Source organism: Phacochoerus africanus, chromosome 11 (assembly GCF_016906955.1).
Source record: "Phacochoerus africanus isolate WHEZ1 chromosome 11, ROS_Pafr_v1, whole genome shotgun sequence".
In the NCBI taxonomy this organism is placed as follows: Eukaryota; Metazoa; Chordata; class Mammalia; order Artiodactyla; family Suidae; genus Phacochoerus; species Phacochoerus africanus.
Genome location: NC_062554.1, coordinates 95,743,342 through 95,765,744, shown reverse-complemented (window position 1 = coordinate 95,765,744; position 22,403 = coordinate 95,743,342). Strand labels below are relative to the sequence as shown.

Genomic DNA, 22,403 nt, shown 5'->3' with positions numbered 1-22,403 from the left:
GATTTTCATAGAGAAGCAAATTTGGTATGATAAAATCTTCAATGTATGGTTGGTTTTCTATATCTAGATAGCACGTATGTTCTTTTTACTTAAATATTATGGTTTTTAACATCTTGTATTCAAATAGGAACATTTCCATATTGTAATTGCCTACATGCTGTTGAACTATGAAAGTAAATCAGTACTATTTAGTGCACATTTGTTTTTTTAAAAATACATATTGTTTTATTACAGTTCTTATTGTCCTGTTGACTTATTTATTTCTATAATGTATATCTTACAATCATTTCTCTATTTTGGTGAATTTCTCATATTGCAGAAACATAATGTTGAACATAAAGTAGGTTTTAAGGAGAGTGAGTGGAATATTAATCTAATTTAAACTAAATGGATCTATCATGAGTTCATATGACTATCTGTCATCATTATTTATGATTTGGTAATTATCCACTAAAATGGTCTGTTTCCACTCCCTTGTAATTATGTAACCTTTTTATCAACTGGCTGTAAAATAACCAATTCTTCAATATTTAAATATGCGATGATATAACTTGCACTTTATTCATTACATATTATATAGTTCTACTGCAGATTTTTTAGAGTTGTGTAATGATGTCTTGTTATTTACAACTACACTATGTAAAAGGACTGTGTTAAACATAAATTAGAAATATTTAATGTCTTTAGACTTAATTGTTACTCAACTATAATATTTTTAGGTATTTCTATAATTTTTGAATATTTATTACTTCTTAAATTATGAAGTGGCAACATTTATAGATAATTCTTTATCTTAGGTCCTAAAATAAATAAATTCATACTAGGAACATAGTCATTCATCATCATAAACTGTCCTTTCATCATTTACATTACATTTTTGAATTACTAGGCATAAACTACTGTATGACCAGATTAGATGATTTGTTATTTGAGAGGATCAGAGGAATTTCCTGAAGGAAATAATTTCATGGCAGAATTTTTCATTATTCATAATAGTTACACATGATATACACATATATATATATTCCTGAGGTAATAATTTGTATATTGCGATAATAAACACCAAGGATTTAATACAGGTTTTTCCCCAATAAATTTCTATAAAACTAATGTTTTAGAAAAAGATAACTTTTAAAATTTTGTCATTATAGATGTCAAGATTAATGGAATATGTGTAATATAAACTCTGCTCTCTAAAAACAAAATCATGCTATCAATGATGTCTGTGTCATAAAGTAATTACAATATGTGGATATCATAAAAATTAAAAATAAATTTTGAACTTGGGTGTAGAAAACCAAAGCAGCAAACTTTCATTTCCTACATCCAAAGAAAATAAAACTTTCTGTTTAGGAAAGTCATTGCTCCATAATAGCAAGTAATTTATAGGATCTTACTTAATCGATGACTTCACACTAAAACTTTGTCTTAAAGAGAAAATTGGTAGAGGTTCAAGAAACATGCTATTTCCTAACTCACCTCATTTTAAATTAGAGCACGTTTTTCTTCCCTTTGCCAGAAAGTTCATCAAAAATTTTAGACAGTGTGCTTACTCTGCTTTATTAAATGAGATGAAAAAGTGCACTGAGGTGAATGTGATTTATTTTTTTAAAGTTTCAGTGCTTAAGCAAGGAGAAAAAAAAATCCACCATACCAAAGATATATGTAGTATAGGTGTAATTTAAATCTCCCTTAGAAGGAAGAAAAATAAAAGGTTACTTCCTTTCAACTCTTTCTCCAATCTGCAGTCATATCTCACTCATTTGGTAACAATAAAAGAATGGTGCAAGTATAAGATACATTTCTTAGAAATTACTTTATCTTTTGAAAAATAATTATGCAAGGAGAATGAGAACTCAAGTCTCAGATTATAAGAAAAATATTTGCAAAAGACACATCTGATAAATGAACATTACCGAAAATATACAAAGAACTCATAAAACAATACGAAAGCAACTGGATAAGAAGATGGGCCAATAACTTTAACAGACATCTCACTAAACAATATATAGATGGCAAACAAGCACAGAAAAATACTTTCTACGTCATATGTCATCAGGAAAATGTGATTTTAAACAATGAGATACCACTACACATTTATTAGAATGGCCAAAATCCAGAACACTAACGACACTAAATGTTGACAAGGACTTGGACCAATGGGAACTCTCATTTATTGCCTGTGGGAATTCTGAATGATACAGCCACCAATGAAAATAGTTTGGTGTTTTTTTTACAAAACTAAACATACTCTTACCATGTGGCCCAGAAATTGTATACCTTGATATCTACCCAAAGGAGTTAAAACACTATATATACACAAAAACCTGCACATGATGTTTACAGAAGCTTTATTCAAATTGTCATAATTTGGAAGCAACCAAGATATGCTTCAGTAGGTAAATGCAGACAATGGAATATTGTTCAGGGCTAAAATAAATGAGCTGTCAAGCCATGAAAAGACATGGAGGAAACTTAAGTGCATATTAGTAGTGAAAGAAGCCAATGCGAAAAAGATTACATACCATATAATTCCAACTACATGACATTCAGGAAAAGGAAACCTATGGAGACAGTAAAAAGTTAAGGGGTTGCTGGGATTAAGGGGGAGGAAGGAATGAATAGGTTGAGCATAGAGGGTTTTTAAGTCAGTGAAGCTACTTTGTATGATACTGTAACAGTGGATACATGTCATTATACATTAGTACAAATACCAAGAGTGAACCCTAATATAAACTATGGACTTTGGGTGATAATGACATGTCAGGGCAGGAACATCAACTGTAACACAGGTACATTCTGGTGGGGGATGCTGATCATGGGAAGGCTACGCATATGTGGATGTGGGGTTATGGTGAAAAATCTCTGTACTTTCCACTCAATTTTACTGTGCAAGTAAACCTAAGTAAAAGTGCTCTAAAAGATAAAGTCTATTATTTAAAAATAATTATAATAACATATCACCTAAATTAATAGTATTCTTCTACATATTAAGAACTTTAATTGCAGTTCAATTCTTATCACATTAAGAACATTTTCTTCTGAGATGACATATTTTAATTAATCAGAAAAAGTCATTTATTTCCCAACATTGAAGAAGATAAATCACTTTTTACTTTTTAAGTATTAAGGTAATGAGTTAAGAGATGTCCTGCTTACTGAATCATCCTTATAATATCAGGATTGATTTCAAACATTTATTTGGAATAGCTGGATGCTCAAAAATGTATTTGTTTTTAGTTTTCCTCTGTTTTTAGTTTTCCTCTTTGATACTGTTCTTGGTGATATACTATAGCTTCAGATGACTTGAATGGCTTGAAACCTTTTAATATTATTTATGCTCTCAAATATTTCTTAAGTTTCATACAATTATGTCACTAACATATTTGATAACATGATTCAAAGTTAAATTGATAGACTGAAATTCTGCCAACCAACCAACAAAACCACTCCAAGCAACACAAAAACAAAGGCAAATATGTAATACCAACTTAATTGATTTCTTTTAAATATTCTTAAAATTCAGGTGTATACTCAATTTTCACTTAATTTTTTTCTCTCTGAAAAGGGCCTCAGAATCTACAGATAGCAAAACTAGTATTTGTGAATTCTAGTAACAGTTGTATGCAGAAAAAAGCCAATTTTATATAATCATAAAATTTACTTTGCCAAAGTATTTCTAAATATGTAATAACACAAATATTTTTACTCTGTGAAATAAAAAATCAATTTTTTACATGAAATGGAAGAAGTTTCTTGTTGCTATCTGCCCATTTCCTAGGGCCTGGTAAGAGCTCAAGCCCTACTTCAAGGACTGGATCCACAAAGGGGTTTTCCTTTGAGTTGCCTTTGATTAGGTCCTTGAATTCCAGGGAAAAGGACATATCTATGAAAATGTGGCCTGATTCTTAAAATAAAAGAATGATTTAAGGACTAGGGAGGATTTAGGTCAATTTTCATTTGACACAGACCTTGGCAACTTTTTAATAACATCAGTGTTATTACAGGTAAAAACTAATTATCTTGATTTCAGAACTAGCAGAGCTTCAGCATTTATTTCTACCATACTCTGAAAATGTTCTAAAAAATGCTGGAAATTCAGGATCACTTCAAAGAAGAAAAACATGTTCAGCTGTGATATAATTAGCAGTTTCTATGGCTTTTGTTCTTGAGAGACAATAATAGTTTTGATTCTTGAAAATTTCTATGTGGGAAAGGAAATTCAAGGCAGAAAAGAAGATAATTCATAGCATAATTTTCAAAGTAATTAGAATTTGCAGAAAACAATTATTATACACCTGGTTTAGTCTGTAAGATTTTATTTTCCTGTAAGAAATAATAATTCAACTTTAACATTAGCTACCATATTTTGTACTTTGCTAATTTCAATGAATTAAAACAATTACTGTTACTTGAACAAAACAACTCGCACTTATTTTGAGATTTCTTTTTTTTTTTAGGATTACATCTATGTGAACTGAACACTAGTAAGGGAGTTTTTTAAATATCAGAAATGCTCTATTTTATATATATATAAGTTATATATATATTTGTATATATACATAATTATATCACATACCTATAATTTAATATTTAAGGTTGTAGTAAAAAATTTAAAATTGTAACATAAAATGCATAATTTTTGGTTTTATATGTGAATTTTATCTGTTTCTTTGCACTAAAAATATGCCTAGTTTTTCTTTAATGGATGCTTGTGATGAAAGGATATTTACAGGGAAATAATAGTCAATTATCACACATTTTAAATGCCATGTTGTTATGATCCAGTTTATTATTTAAAATAAAACATTATTAGTCCTAGTCCACTTCAAGTGTAAAACAATTAATTCATATTAATTTATTCTGAAAACAACTTAGAAAAAAAAACCCTGAGGCTTCTTCAAACTGAGAAGTCACTATCATAATTTTTTAAAAATTCTTAACGTTTAGGAGTTCCTATTGTGGCACAGTGGAATCCAACTAGGAACCATGAGGTTGTGGGTTTGATCCCTGGCCTTGCTCAGTGGGTTAAGGATCTGGCATTGCCCTGAGCTGTAGTGTAGGTTGCAGACATGGCTTGGATCTGGCATTGCTGGGGCTATGGCATAGGCTGGCAGCTACAGTTCTGATTGGAACCCTAGCCTGAGCACCTCCATATGCCATGGGTGCAACCCTAAAAAAAATAGAAAGAAAGAAAAAAAAAATTCTGAACATTTAATAGGACATATAGTTGTGGGAGATTTTATGGACTATCATAAAGCTGTATTAAAACAATATTATTTTGGTATAATGATTCAAGCAGTGTAAGATGGGTCTTACTAGCCTTACATAGGGGTCTTAGCAGTGATTGTTGCTCAAAATTCCAACCAACATGTTCAAAGGACACACTTAGCTAGCATTTATAACTCCCCGGTTTCAAAGGAAGCAGAAGTTACTAAGAAGGCTGATATTAGAATAATTGCAAAGTTTGGATGAGACCATATCACAGTATACTGAATCTAAATAATGAACACAAACACCACACAAACATTCTTGCTTGCTAATGCCAATTTAGTTGAGATACAAGATAATCCACTCAGGCAGAATGGAGTAAAACCATTGTGTCTCTGTTTCTCCTTTAACAATCAAAGAAGTAATATGCTTTGGTAGCTTAGTCTATTCTCAGTTTTAATGTAGTTTCTTGACAGAGTGCAGATTCTGATTAAGTAGGTCTGGGTGGGCAGTGAGATTGTGCATTTCTAACAAATTCCCAGGAGATGCAGATGTTGCTAGTCCCAGGGCCGAACTCTTGGTAACAAGCATATACACCAGCTAAATTTTCAACGACTTGATCTATACATAAATAACACAATTTATTCTATAAACTATTGTTGGATAGAATCTTTTAACTGTGGCAAATCTTGGCTTTTTAAAAAGTATGCAACTATATTGTCCAAAGTCTATAATTTGATAAACATTTTTTTAAACTGTAAAAGCTTTAACAGAGAATAGAAACATACATGTTTTAAAACAGTAAATACTAAAATAAACATGTTAGAAAGGGAACAGAGAGTTCAGAAGATAGTTTTGTCTCAGTTTTCACATGATAGAAAGTTACTACTGACTTCTTACAGGTTACTTATATTTTATTTCTTGCAGTTTTCTATTTCACAGGGTTTGGGGAAGGATGAAATGATTTTATAGGAAGCACTCTGATGAATATAAAACACTAAACAAACATAAGATTCAGTTGTTCACAATTATCAATTATTTCTTTATGTAAGGACATCAATTTTTCATACCACTGTTTTAATTATTAAAATGTTTATATATTCTGGGTAAAATACTAAATGTAATTTATTCACAGTATAGTGGATGCAAATTAAAATTGGTGCTGATGCTTAATTTGTGCTTTTTGTTCAGTGCAAGCATTCCATTTACCCTATTCCTTTTTTTTCTTTAAATTCTTCCCTACTGTTTCTACTTTAATAATGATTATATGTTTTGAGTGCTAATATGGAGTTATTTCCATAGACACATTATAAAGACTAATAAAGTTATTTTCTAAACCAATTGATACTTTCAACTTTGTTTTTAATAAGTACAGGGTTTGTCTTCTTTTATCTTAGTAACACTAAAAAACGGTTTCTAATGTCTTTGATATAGATGTCATTTTACTTTCTAGTGAACCTATTTCTACAATCTTCCAAGAAGTAAGTATTAAAATATACATACAACCATTGTCTCAACAATGCTTTGAGTCTTATAAAGACTTACCTAAGAAAATCACTCAGAATATGCATTATTCAGCCCCCTTTCAATTAGTGCTTTAAATAATTAAATTAGAAATTAACATCTTAAAACAAATGAAATGCTTTTACTCTTAGAAAATGGGTCAAGAAACATGATTACTGTTAATGATTAATTTGTTATTTTTTATGTATGTCTTTTAAAGTTTAGAAACCAGTTGAAATGATGTTATTTATTTACTGGAAAGCAGCCTAGAGCATCTTCTAGAACATATAGAAGCATTTAGAATTTCTGCTAAAATACTTAAATATAACAAAGTATTGTTTCTGGTTTCTCTTCACTCCCTATTTCTCTCTAACCATCCATTTCTTTTTAGCCTCACTTTTTGGGGGATGATTTTATTTTAGGAAATCAACAAAAGTAACAACAGGAAGACTGACCATTAGCTTTCTTGTGGAAATATCCCACTATTTCAAGAATTTCTCTTCAATCAAAATATTTAACATGACCTCTGCAAATACATAAAAGACCAAAGATATCCCGTAACTTATTGTTTCATCCTAGTCTTATAAGCCCAAATTTTATAATTTGCATTGTTAGTAGGCCTAGATTTCCCTTTGAGTCATCCAAAAATGAGTAAGGTTTTATGGTAATTTCTGTGTTTTGTTTCCAATTCTCAGAATACTATGGTTTTTGTTTGACTTATAAGATTACTTCCTTATCCTGCAAAACATACATATAATTTGCTCATTTTTAAATGTGTTTAGAAAATACACTGATAAACTATGGGTATTAAGAAATTAAATGGCAGTTATCATTTGATATCAGTCTTAGCATTATTAACTTTCAGGATCACTGAGATTAAAGTCTACTGAATTGTAAATGGGTCAAAACACAATGTACAAACCCCAAAATACAACTCTGTACTGACTGTAACTTAAATCCTACTGTATGCTAAGGAGAAAAAGGCAGTGTGGATTTCAAAGCGAAAGCTAAATCTGCCATCACCAAGTTCAAAAGGAATGGCTCTCATTGATATTGAAACCTTGGCGTCTTTTAATATCAGTAATTAAATGAGCAGGACAGATTAATTGTATTTATATGAATTTAGACAAAATTATAAACAAACTGAAGAGATATTTTTAATCATCCTTTATGCTAATGGCCTTCATTAAATGCCAAAATAGTTATGATGTAGTAAACCTCCACAAGATAGTAAAAATGAATACTTATTAATTTATAAAATTACTAATAATAATGATTTGTAATTAGTTTTCAAGTGCATATCTTTTTTTTTTTTTTGTCTTTTGTCTTTTCGTTGTTGTTGTTGTTGTTGTTGCTATTTCTTGGGCCGCTCCCGCGGCATATGGAGGTTCCCAGGCTAGGGGTTGAATCGGAGCTGTAGCCACAGGCCTACGCCAGAGCCACAGCAATGCAGGATCCGAGCCGCGTCTGCAACCTACACCTCAGCTCACGGCAACGCCGGATCGTTAACCCACTGAGCAAGGGCAAGGACCGAACCCGCAACCTCATGGTTCCTAGTCGGATTCGTTAACCACTGCGCCACGACAGGAACTCCATATCTTTATTTTTGAATCAATATATTTTAGAATAATAATAGCACCATATGTAAAATGGTATAGAGTTTAAAATACAGAATATATGTGTTGATCCAAAACTGCCACAGGAAATCAATAAATTGCTAAAAGGAAGATGTGGAAAGCCAGGGTGGGAAGGCAAGGGATGCGATTTTCTCTTATCTATTTCTTAAATCATATAGTGACACAAACACTTCTAACTTAAAAATGTTCCTTTTAAGGGCATCTAAACACACTTAAATCTTTCTTACTAATATTACCAGGAAAACATTTTAAAGACCCTTCTCTGGCATAACATTTTGTAATGCATGTTTGGTTGATATATGAAGTTTAGAGCATTTCAATGTCATATGTAACTTCATAATAAGTGTAACACTAAGCTTAGAAAAAAATCCTTTTTTTCTCTTTAGTGAAGCAAAAGAGCAGTAAATCTACTTTTATCAGAACATACAGACATCATTAGGCAAGAAATCCTGTGTATTATAGACTTACTCCAAGGCAAGGGCACAGATCGCTATCAGTTCACCTCAACTTGTTTTCTTTAAGCCATTTTCATTGCTCTCCAAGAAATACATGGCTGATAAGTTAAGTGAAACTATGCATTCTACTACATCTTCAGTGACTTGATATACTTAGGTATTTTTATTGTTCTAGGAATCCTTAAAATTCTTACATAATGCTATGAAACCAGCTAACATCAACAGATTTATTTTGTTTGTTCATTTTGTCTTTGGTAATAGTAGTCTCTTTCAGGTGCTTCACAAGCATTTACTTATACATGGTCCTCATAACAACCTGACAAGGGAGGAACTATTATTATTTCCACTTCAAAAAAGGGGACAATGAGCACAGAGAGCTTATATTAGCTGTCCACAGCTGTTCAGCTAGTGCCCAAGTCAGGCAGTCATGTTCCAGACTCATCATCTCAAAGGTTAGCGATGATGTCCTCACATGAAAAAAATTAAAAGCTTGGCTGTGATATAGCAGGATAAATGAATTTTCTAGATTCATCAATGCACTCTATGTTTTTAACATAAACATAAAATTATACTGGAAAAAAACTTTAATAAAAAATTAACCTGGAGTTCCCGTCGTGGCGCAGTGGTTAACGAATCCGACTAGGAACCATGAGGTTGCGGGTTCGGTCCTTGCCCTTGCTCAGTGGGTTAACGATCCGGCGTTGCCGTGAGCTGTGGTGTAGGTTGCAGACGCGGCTCGGATCCTGCGTTGCTGTGGCTCTGGCATAGGCTGGCGGCCATAGCTCCGATTCGACCCCTAGCCTGGGAACCTCCATATGCCGCAGGAGCGGCCCAAGAAATAGCAAAACAAACAAACAAACAAAAAAAAAAAACCTAATAATTTATTTGACTGGTGAGTATTACACTTAACTACAGGTAAACTAACACTTAGAAAAACATATTTTAGTGAAATTTAGCCTTGGTTAATCAGTGCATCATTGCATCAAATATATATATTTGATGTACTAAGTGTCTGTATAATAACAATTATCAATTAAACAAAACAAAATAGCCTTAGAAGAGATTTAGAAAGGAAAATATAACATTCATACTGGTTTACTGTATTAATTTGTCAAATGTGCCTATATACTGTGTATAGAGCTAATATACAAATGATAGCAACAGTAACCACAGTTATCATGAGCATTTACCATATCATCAGACACTGTTTTTATTACCTTATATGGACTGTCTCATACATCCTCAGGAAAAAAAAGAGTATATCAGTATTAATTCTATGTTACAAATTATAAATGGGTGATGAAAATAAGTCACATGGGTGTATATCCATGGAATTTGTATCCCACAGAGTGCCTGTGATACAAATTCCAGGCACTCCAGAGCCTGTGAAGCAGATTCATTGAAGAGTCTCTTATTTGGTATATTCTAGAATATAAAGCAAAGTTGTAAGTAAGCCCTGTGATAAATCTAAACATGCATTTACGTGCTCTTGGGATTAAAAGGTGCATAAGATTAAAATTCATTGTGAGAATCGTATGATTAAATGAAAAAGACGGTAAAGTTAAGGGCAACCGGCTCTATCTGTTTTGAGTCTGTTAGTGTTTAATATTGGAGAGGTCATTTAGGATTAGACGACAAAGAACTTGACAGGGAGTGAAATCTGGTTTCAATTCACTTGTAAATTGAGAGACACAAATGATTTTTGAATGGGAAAGTATTGTGATAGCCATCAGAGCTGTATTTAGGGAGACATCTGCCAGTGGACTCTTACAAGGATGAGTATATATGGCCGTTGCGTTAGGTAGTCTTACAAAATTAAGCAGAAATAAAATTTATTGACTTTTTAGTCATTGAAGACTATATGAAGAAATTTTTGTGCTAAGCTTGCAGACATCATTTCTTGGCATGGTTATCGAATTTAATATTTGTAAAAATAAGTAGCAGAATATGTATTCGTATGAGACAACATTTCTCTTTGACTCAGGATTCATTCTATTAGACATGTGAAGATTATACCTCAGAAAATAGCTGAGGTAAATATATCAACAAAAATTTTTACCAACTGGAGTTCCTGCTGTGGCTCAGTGGTTAACAGATCCACCTAGGAACCATGAGGTTGTGGGTTCAATCCCTGGCCTCGCTCAGTGGGTTAAGGATCTGGCGTTGCCGTGAGCTGTGGTGTAGGTTGCAGATGCAGCTCGGATCTGGTGTTGCTGTGGCTCTGGCATAGGCCAGGAGCAACAGCTCTGATTAGACTCTAGCCTGGGAACCTCCATATGCCATGGGAGCGGACCTATAAAAGACAAAAAAAAAAAATAATAATAATTATCAACATCAAAATGCAGGTTACTTCTTAATATTTTTTGCATGTGGATATTATCATATTAGCCCTTGAGACAAACTTAATTAAAATCTTCCAGCCTGAAAGCTTCTGAAATTTTCTACTATGGAAGTATTTGTGTCAAGCCTACATTTTATAATATTGTAAACCTATTCTTTCTACCAGGAGTGATTAGAATGTAACACACACACACACACACACACACACACATATACACATTTTTTTTTTTTGTCAAAACTATCCATGCTGTTAAAATTCAATGGCATTGTTTGCCATCATTCAGCTTTATCTGGCTAAAATTCTTTAATTTCCCAGCCCCTGCTGTTGGGAAGCTCAAGGCTCATCACACTTAACCTCTGCCTAGGCTTCTCCTAAAAGAATTTGTTTCAGTTCATTCATGGTTTCAATAGTTGAGCAAGCCACACGCAACTGCACACTGGTCTTTTACCCTGAGCACACTAATCTGATTGTTTTTCCACTCTACAAACTCTGGGTCAACAATCAAGCTGCCGCCAGAAACTAATTAATTTGCAAACAGGCTTCTGTTTTCACAGAGGGAAAGCTTTTGAGAGCCATGTCAGAGAGGCCAGTCACACCATGGTTACACGCATTGTCATGGCATCCACTTCTCAGGGTAAATCTCTTGCTTGATGTCACTGCACACATGAACCCAGATTACTCAGTCAGCAGTAAATCCCTATTGAGACCCACCAAGCTCTGAATGTAGTGACTCTAGAAGAGGAAATTGGTACAGACAGGCTCTGTATTCATTAAATGGATGGTGAGATGAGAGAGAAGTGGTGTTAAGAACCAAGAGGAAAAAGGGAGCTGGCTTTAAAGAATTTTCCAAGGTATTCTCTCACTTTAATACATTTTCATTGATTTTAATTCAAAAGTGGGACTTTCTCTAGTAAATGTAATCATACCCTTAAATGCTATTTTCTACTCTCGTCATTGAAATATTAATTCTAAAATAAGTTGTTCAAAATTTGTGATTAACATGCCATACTTGAAGGCTATACTCTGTAGCTAATCATTTTATTCGGCTACATTTTATCAGAGGCCTGAACAAAATTATCTTCCAAATACTGCCACTAAGTTAATTTTTGCTCCAAAATTTTATTCATTTTTTTCCTCATTAGTGCAAAGTAAATTCAAACAAAACCAGTTAAAAATCATTATATTCCTTAGACAAAACGTGACATAGAAAATGTCCTCAGAAAAGAAGTAACTTTAGCTCTTTATGAAGAAAAGAAGGCATATTTATTGAGTGTGTTAAATTTTTCACTTTTAGAATAATTTCATGGTATACATTTAGTTTTTGAAAAAAAATGCTGCTGGGAAGCGTACATTCTTTATCAGGATGAAAAATTTTTCTTGGTAATAGATTCATGAGGAAAAAAATCGTAACTACTCAGTTGTACTTATAGATAAGAATACTTATTTTAAACTATTACATATCTATTTTTCAGCATGATTTCACCAAAAATAACCAAAAAATTAAAATTTTTGTGACTCTAAGCATTGATACTTCAAAATTGTTAACTAGTGAATACAGAAAGAAATTCATAGAATATATAATTCAAAGTTAAAAAAGACTCGTATCCTTATTGCTGTGTTCAGAGAGGATGTTTGTGGTTACTTGCGTTGTTTTAAATGAATGATCGTTCAACATCTATACTCATCTGCTCACATAATCATAAAATAAGGCTTCCAGAGGGCTTTTTCCCCAAGCAAAATGTTATTAACTTACTTATGTCAAAGAAATAGTTCAAAATGGTATCATTAATAAGCTTGACATTATGCCAAACCAGATGATTAATTTTATTTATTTTAAAAATCCAACTGGATACTCTGACATAGTTCATGCTTTTAAAGATGCTAGAATTAAAATAGTATATCAAAAAGGTCATACAAGTGATGTAAGATTAGGTATCTAGTGCCATGCAATATTAATTTGTACTCTCAGAATATATTTGTGGTCACATGCCTTGGTTCTATTTTCAAAAAAAAAAAAAAAAAAGTCTTGAGAAATTTGAGTCTTTAGAGAACAAGAAATATCCTAGTGCATAACCACAGAGGAAGCTATACTCATTCCAACAAGGGAAGGCCATCCTGGTATGAGCGTTACAAGGAGAGGAAGTGGAATGATGACTTGCATACTATCTCAATTACAGGAAAAAAAAAAAAAAAGCAAGTGGGTTGGTCTATCCACAGGCACAATCCTTTTAGGAAATTCCACTAAAAGAAAACAGGTCTTCCTGAAATGAGTGAGAAGGACTCATACTCTGGGCACTGTAATTAGGTCTGTTTGTATGCACTGGGCCTTGGCTCTCAAGGATCCATGTGGTTTCATATATTAAACCCAACTCTGACTGCTCTTTCACCCTGACTCAAATATAATCACTCACAGAATGAATCTGACAGAGCTTACTAAGCATGCTCCACCCAATGGAAGTGGGATAAAGGATACAGGAAAAAAATCCACATTTATTAGGTGCTTACTACACACCAATCATTTGCTTAGTACTTTATACACATTATCAGGTAGTCTTTTTTTTTTTTTCACAACTCTAGGACATAGATAATATAATCCCATTAATAGTAAGGTCCAAGGTCAAGGTGTAACACTGTCTCACTCTCAAGATTTTCAGTCTTTATATGGTTATATCATATAGCATTCCAATGTTAGTATAAGACATAAACGGTATTATAAAAAGTGTCCATCAAATAGAAAAATAAATGTGGGTTAGCCATCCATCTGCTCTAATATGTTCAAGAGCTAGGTGATGGTATTTAACACGGTAAATAAGAAATCATTACTAGAACTGCAGCATAAACTTGTCTTTTACTATGAATATATAAAGGACAATTTTATCTAATTTCCACACTGCTAGTAAACCAAAATTAGAACTGAAGTTTAAAGTGATATAATAATATTGAGAGAATTTATGAAGAAAAAAAAGTGAATTTGGACACATCAAAACAAATGCATACCCAGCAGATTTTCAGAAATCAAAGGTTGTTATAATATCTGGCAATCTGAAATTAGGAGCTGGTGTATATGATAATTTTTACAAAGCAGTTACATAAAAAAAATCAATAGATTTCCTCTCTTATGTTTCTTCATCTAAGTGTGATACTTATTCCTAATGTTTCCCAGTAAAATGAAACTGAATTTAAGCCTTTATTGCTGCTATTATGAAAAGGAAACTATAGTGAGCAATTATGAAAATAGTGAAATGCCATAAAAATTGAGATTATTTCAAGATCCAATTCTAGACAACAGTTTTTTGTTTTTTATTTTTGTTTAGCAGGTACACAACAAAAGTCATCTAAAATAGGCAAACTAATTCTTCCAAAATAATTCAATTGCTTTGAATTGATTTGAAAAAAGTAAAGTAAGTCCTATGCCAAAATTAATCTTAATAGCCCTGAAGACCTTTCAGAAATACCTTGCAAGGTAATTTATTACTTCTGGCAGCACAACTGATTGTGTAGTCTATTCCTATGCCTAAAAACTCATTTATTTTATGCATGCATGTGTAAACATTATGTTTCCAATTTTGTTCTGCAGTGGTGTTTAATTTCATGAGGCCTGTGACTCACACAGTCCCTCAGTTCTATCTCCAGTGTGCCTGCATCCTCCATCTTGCAGCAGTTCTGGTTTCTGCACCCTGTCAAATGTAACCTTTGTGTTAATTTGGCAAAATCGGTTCTCACGTTTAGTGCTGAGAGACTGATAACTGAATTCTCAAATGAACCACACATTTGCGGAGATGAAGCACAGAGCTGTGGACAATGACTGTTTTCCCACAGTGTAAATTCTTCAGACTCAGCTGTCAACATGTGAGTGCGTAGCACAAAAGCAGCTTTAACTTGATGACTTTTTCCCTCCAAGGCCATAAAAATGAAATGGATACGATACTCTCCTTTATGTTATTCCATCTTCTAATGAAATTTTCTTTCTCATGGACAGTGAAAGTCTGTATGTCCTTTAGAGTTCATAAATGATCAAAGTTTCCTTCTTGCAGAATCAAAAACAAGCATTTTCCCTCCCTCATAAATATTTCAGTTTGAGAAAAGACCAGAGAGCCAGGTTGAAAGAGGTTTTTCCCTACTATTTTTCAATTCGTATAAAGCCTGAGTTTAATAATTGACAGAGGATATTCTAAAATTGTCTTCTGGGAGTTTGGAGTTTGGCTCTTTTATGGCTTTACATAGATAGCCTTATGGTGAGCTCAGCATCTTTTCTTTTCCTTGGTGAGGGTTGTATTTTTCTACCTCCTCCATCACCAGAATTGGGTATGTGACTTTACATCTAGTCCCTTCTGATGACTATAATGTTTGTACTCAATCATGAATGGCTTTAGGCATCATATGGAGAATGGCATCTGGGAAGTGCTATCAAACTTATTGGAAATTTGAAAGAGCATGAAATAAGAGAAGTGGAGAGAACTGACTCTTTTAAAGAGAAAGGACTAGTTAATAGTGACAAATATTGTAGGAGAGGTTTTTTAAATGGAGACTGATAAAGTATAAAAAGTCATTAGTAACCTACAGAGTAGTTTCATGGCATCAAAGTCATGTTGAAAATGGCTAAAAGTAGTGAAAATGTTGATAGAATAAGTTCCTAACCAGGCTATGGACTTAGACATATAAGGACTTTATGGTACACCATGACTAAAGGGATGGTTTAAATAGGGTAGATGAGCATGTTTCAAGGTCAAGGAAGAAATCAGTGGTGAAGAAGAGATAAGGGCAGCCCCCCCCAAAAAAAAGTAAATTCTTTTATGAAAAAGAATCAATTCACTTAAAAGCAAAGGCAACAGAGTCAAAGCTTGAAGGTAAGAGGCACATCATTTTCACTAACATATGAAAAATAGGAGAAGGATCAAGAAGGCAGAGGAGTAAGATGTCACGCTCACCTTCTCCCACAAACACATCAAAAAAACACATCTACATGTAGAACGATTCAAACAGAACATTTACTGAACATAGGCAGAAGAACTTAAACCTCCAAAAAGGGCAAGAAAGCCTCCACGTAACTGGGTAGAACAAAAGAAAAAAGAGAGAGAGAGAAATAATAGGACAATCAGAAATGTTGTTGCAAGAGTAATGAGATGCTGATTCAGGTAATCTGAGGTATGTTTTATGTCCTGCATAGTCATTTTAGGATTGGGATATATTGGAACAAAGACACACTATTCATGGTCTCCTGAAATTTCAGTGAGGTTCAGTGGGAGATTTTAATTTTTCTAACAAACCAGTGAGAGACAGAGGTGAAATAAATTTTAGGTACCTCAGTGAGAGCAGGAAAAGCAAGTATGGCATAAATTCAGAGAGTGAGATAATCAAGCATCTTACACATAGGCGGACTTTGATGAATGTTTAAGTGAGTAATAATTTAAAAAAAAAGCTTTTCATAGCAGACGTAAGAATTATTTCACTCAGAATCTAAATGAAAATAGTATTTATTTAAGCACGTAAATTTTACAATTTATTAATGTACTAAAAAGAGAAATAGAGTAAAACAAAAACAAAAACTATCTGTCTGCTCAAGTTGTGACACCAGTGCCTAAAGTTCAGGAAACTGGGTTCTTGTCCCAAACCTACTCCTGGTTAGATGTAATCTTAGATAAAATATTAGCCTTGAGGGAGTTCCCGTCATGGCTCAGTGGTTAACGAATCCGACTAGGAACCAGAGGTTGTGGGTTCCATCCCTGGCCTTGCTCAGTGGGTTACGCATCCAGCGTTGCCATGAGCTATGGTGTAGGTCACAGATGCGGCTTGGATCTGGCGTTGCTGTGGCTCTGGTGTAGGCCGGCGGCTACAGCTCCAATTGGACCCCTAGCCTGGGAGCCTCCATATGCTGCAGGCGCAGCCCTAGAAAGGGAAAAAATATATATATATTTTTTATATTAATAATAATAATAATATAAAATATATATATTAACCTTGATTTCTCAACCTATAAAATGGGAGAAAGAATTTTAGGAATATTAAAGGAGAATCAAATTAAACGATATGTCCTTTCAAATTTCAAAAACCCTTTCAATGTAATGTTTTTAGTACTACACTTTTCTTTAAACATTCAGTAACTTATAATGCTCTCAGGACAATGTGAGATGTGTGGAGGAAAAAAACACTACATCATGAGATTTGTTGTTGAGTCCCTGGAAGACAAGACTGGTAAGTCATCTTATCTTGTTCCACTGCCTCCCTTCCGTAGCTCCAGCTCAGATCTATTTCTTTCCATAGTTAACCACTGAGAAACTTTAGTTTTTGCACAAAGCATTAGTTTTCCTGAATTTTAAATCTTTCTTTTCTTTTTGTGCACCACTTTCTCACACCCACGGCCATGAGGTCACCACCATGAGTTTAACTGCACACTAAATCTCAACCCATATTGTTTGCACCATATAAGGAAAGCTTTCTACTGACTTTATAGATGCACATGTTATGTGCCTGTGCACATACACTTACCATTGAGCCACCTGGAATCATGCTGCTCTGTCCTGATGGGGTGGTGGTGCCCAAGAGTTCGGAAGATAGCAAAGTCTCGCCCCATAAAATCAGCTGCTGTTCCAGAATATAATTCTCCATCTGTGTTGTAATAAAAGAAAACCACATATACACACTTTAATTAAGGCAAAAACAAAACAAAATGCAAATTTCATGTTAAGACCTCACTAGAAAGGAAACAAAAATGTTCTTGTATCATTATTCAAAGCTACTTATGTTTATCTTATAGCTCTGTGGAAGGAAGTGTTTTATTAAATGATCATTCACAGATTAAGTATCCAACTACTCATTTAGCACTAACTTTGAAAAACTGAGTAATATATGATTCAGGGCATATTACTAAAAAACAAACTTTTATATTTTCTATTATGATCAAAGACAAAGTACGAAATGCAAACTCTATCACACTGTCTGCTTTTATATGTTTAAAGGCACCATGTTTCAAATATTTTTAGTTTTTAGCATAAAGTCTCATTGTAAAATCTTCTCGTTTGTTTGTTTGTTTATTTATTTATTTATTTGCCTTTTTAGGGCTGCACCCATAGCATACAGAAGTTCCCAAGCTAGGGGTCAAATGGGAGCTACAGCTATTGGCCTGTGCCATAGTCACAGAAATGCAGGATCAAAGCCACATCCGCAACCTAGACCACAACTCATGGCAATGCCTAATCCTTAACCCACTGGGCAAGGCCAGGGATTGAACCCATGTCCTCATGGATCCTAGTTGGGTTTGATAACACTGAGCCACAATGGGAACTCCTCATTGTAAAATCTTGTTTACAGATTTGATTTTAATGGAAATTGAATTTCTAATATGCTTCCCTTTTTAGTAGGATCTAAATTAATGAGATTTTCCTATAATTTAGAAAAGCCTAATATTTTCCTTGCCAAAACTTTTTACTGGCATTCTTTCTTTAGTATATTAAGTAGCTATCATACAACCCCAAAACAAGTCTACTACGTGGTCTCAGATAAAACAGAAATATGTTTGAAGCAAGGAGAATTTTGATAAAAACAGCGCAATCACTACAGCGCAAGATTCTGTTGTGTTTGACTGATTTCTACTTAAACTTAATTAACTCTAGGTCAGAGTTTAACAATGGAAGTCTCATAATCAGAAGGTTGGAATAGAAATGAAAAGGAAACAAGGAGAAAGAGAAGTTAATATTTACTGAATACCATTTGTGCTTGCTGGGCAGTCAGGTGCTGGCTTGAAACTTACAAATTATCTCATTTATTTCTGTCAACAGCTCCATGACGTAACGTTATCCCTATCCCTATTTTACAGTTAAAGAAACCCAAGTTTGCTCAGCTAATGACTAGGTGTCAAGGTGAAAGTTCAAACCCAGGTCTGTTTAGTCCCAAGCCTCTTATCCTAAATTATACCATACCACCTTTCAATAAACTGAAGTTTGTAAAAATGACATTTCTTTCCTTTAAAGAAAAAGTACCTCACATTATTCCATCCAGAAAACACATTATTGCCTGCTTGCTTACAGTGAATTCTCAGCAAAACTATTTTCCCAATAATCTACTATAATGACAGTATAACTTAATATTACCCTGATTATTTCGGTATATTTTTTCTGTATACATTGACTTGAATATACTCAGAAAATACAGTAGGCATACATAAATTGTAACATTTGTATACCACTATAATTTCCAAAAGCACTATTGCATGTATTAGTAAGAAACTATCTTCAGTTATAAATAGTTTTGGGAAAGTTTTACTAATATGATATGATATTCTTTGTTCACACCCACAATTCTCACCTGCAAATAAAGGGTTGTGAAATAAAAATAGACATTTTCAGTGGTCCAAACTAAATTAATTCATTTGGTAGAAGCTGTGGTTCTGATAGGATTGAAGGCACCAGGCTTTGGAAAACTTCCGAAATAGTGCAGAATAGCTATACAGACAGAAGTACTGAGTGACTCCATATTAATAGAAATACACATTATCTTAGAGACTGAGTTTTTAAAAATTCATCACTTATTTTGAATTTTTGTGAATCAAGACAAATAAAAGTGATGGTTTGACAATGTATTAAGTACAATTTACTAGCTAAATGGATGGTACTCATCTGACATCATAAATTGCCACATTATGGTACCTTTTGGATTCAAAAGCATCTTGTCTTATCTTCACTGAGTTAAACAGCAAGTTCAAATCTGACTTGCTCTTACCATAATATGCTGCAATATTGTTTTATCTCCCCACAAGGCAAAGAAATAACCTTTTTCAAAAAGCACAAAAACACTATGAATAAACTATCCTTAAGTTTCATGGGTATGATGAAATATTTTAATACATATGGTCTCCTTAATTTTAACCTATATTCAATTAACCTAACATTTTTACTAAGGTTGATGCTTTAACTTTTTACAAGTAATTGCTTGATACATGTGATGAATTTTTAAACTTCCTGATCTGTGCAAATAAGAAAATGTTAGTTTAAAATGTGTTGTGAAAGAAGCCTAAAATATTCATGTCAATTTCAAATATTTTCATGTTTGAACATCTGTCATGGGAAACCTTGAGTTATCTTTACCTTGAAAAATCAAAAGCATTAAGTTATTAGCTGAACCTCATTGCTCTCTCAACCATATGTTAGGTGATGAAAATCAGGAAATGTGAAAATAGAACAACTAAAGGTGAAAACTGAGCAATTTCAAATTAGAATGTAGTCAGACCAAGTCTAGCAGCAGGATAATCAGAAATGGAAGAGTAAACAGTGTCATCAGTTAAACTTTCTTTTTTCATTTAGCTTGCAGCAGTGTGAGTGATATTCATAATTATGGTTGCTATTGTATGTAAACTCTATTCCAGATAGAGTTGAAAAAATAAAAACTACAACCAAATAAATATTTGGATATCAATAGGTATTTGTTTCTCTATTCATTTGTTTAGTTGTGTTAAAAATTATATATAATTCTTTTTTTATCCACCCTCACATGAGGAAGGCAAAAATCAATATAAATGAAGACAAAGGTAGAAAAATGGATATAGCTTCTCTTTTGACATCTGAAAAGTAGTTCACATAGAGAATGTAGAACAGTTCATCAGTACAAGAGCTAGCAAGTCAATTTATTATTAAAAACAGAATTTATAAAGAATGAACTTAGAAACCAAAGAAAGGTTAAGGCACCAGTTGCCTCCAGTCATAGGAAATTACCTTCTACTCAAATATTATTTTTAGCAAGTCAACATGATATCTATGTGCTGGAGGGCACCGGATGTTCAGGTGACCATGAGAGCACATTCTCATTGTCAATGTTCAATATCAGAACCATTCCTTTACACTAGGTCTTAGATCATAGTTACTGCTGAGATGTCTACAGGATTCTCATCAGGGATGATTCCTCCAGAAATTGCATGATATATTTGTTATTTGTCCGAAATATATAAGTGGAAGAATATCCTACTTTTGCATTCTCTTTCAGCACATCTATAATATCAACTCAGAGTATATTTAATTTAATGTAATTTTACATCAATACCTTGTATTAAAGATACTACATTCTGTGGCTACCTGAAATGATCTAACATTATCTGAGTATAAAAAATTTACTATACCTCAGTTGGCTTATATTTGGAGAACAAATATATTTGTTTTTATAAAGCGTATTTGTCAAACTTCTTTTGTCATTTATGAAGTTGTCAAACTATCTGTTAATTTTCTCATTTTATGACCCTAAGTATAGGTAAATGTTAGCCTACAACCACTCCATTGCATTATGGCTAAGATACATACTTTTAGGTTTTTCCATATTTACTAAGCTACTAGTGAAAGAAAATGTTTGTCCAATTTTATTAAATTGATGGTAGAATAATACACTCAAGGAATTGTTATACATATGAAAAAGCAGTTGTGGATACTCTGTCCAACAAAGTTTGTAAGTCTTTCTACAGGCAGTTTGATATCTCAAAAATAATGTATTAGATTAGTGCTGACAGATATAAATAATAACCTAGAAATTGTCAAATATGAAAGCTGCCATTTGAGTCTGCTGAAATTCTTTCTTAACTGCAAGCTTTCTTAACTATCTCTAAGGAAAGCATTCCTTACTTAAATGAACAAAGAGTTTAGTGAACTACATTTCTACCATGGCAGTGTTACCTGAGAAGCATGTGTTAAAAACAAAAGTTCATAGGTACTCTGTACTTTCTGTTCACAGCTCAAAATGAAGTAAAAATGTGGCTTAAATCAGTTAATGTATTGGATTACAATTCCTAAGAAGGGTGTGGTGAGAAGAAACAGAAGGTGAAAAAAAAAAATTTCCTGATGAAATCACAGCATTACTAACACAGGTGTAAAGTGTGACATGGATGTGAGCAAAAATCAAACAAACCTAAAGATCAAGCCATTATGTTGTTAACACCTTAAGCAAATTCCACTCACAGTACAGCAGAGTAATTAGAAACAGAGGGAAAAGTTATGTCTCTCTCTTCTTACACACACGCACACGAACGCACGCGTGCACACACACACATTCTCCACATGGCATAGATGAAATCTACTTGACAATGGAAGGGTATGGGAATAATTTTATATCTTCACATTTGTTAAGTACGTTCTCTATAGCAATAAATATATCAGCTTTGTCACATTGTTCTTTTAAAACTAACATTTTTTTGAGTAGTCAATATGTGTAAAAGACACAAAATTAAAAATATAAAATTCATAAGCTACCACATCTCGCTCCTAGCCTCCTTAGAGGCAATCA

At 33.2% G+C, this 22,403-nt stretch overlaps 1 protein-coding gene across 4 annotated transcripts in view; it reads right to left on the bottom strand.

The window, feature by feature from the left end:
• Nucleotides 1-22,403, bottom strand: part of SEMA3A (semaphorin 3A) — a 477,770-nt gene that overhangs the window by 77,952 nt on the left and 377,415 nt on the right. For all 4 annotated transcript variants that reach the window (XM_047753060.1, XM_047753061.1, XM_047753059.1 and 1 more), the window contains one exon: nucleotides 17,634-17,753. In XM_047753060.1, the coding sequence (XP_047609016.1) occupies nucleotides 17,634-17,753 (120 nt within the window). The remainder of the gene's footprint in view (nucleotides 1-17,633; nucleotides 17,754-22,403) is intronic.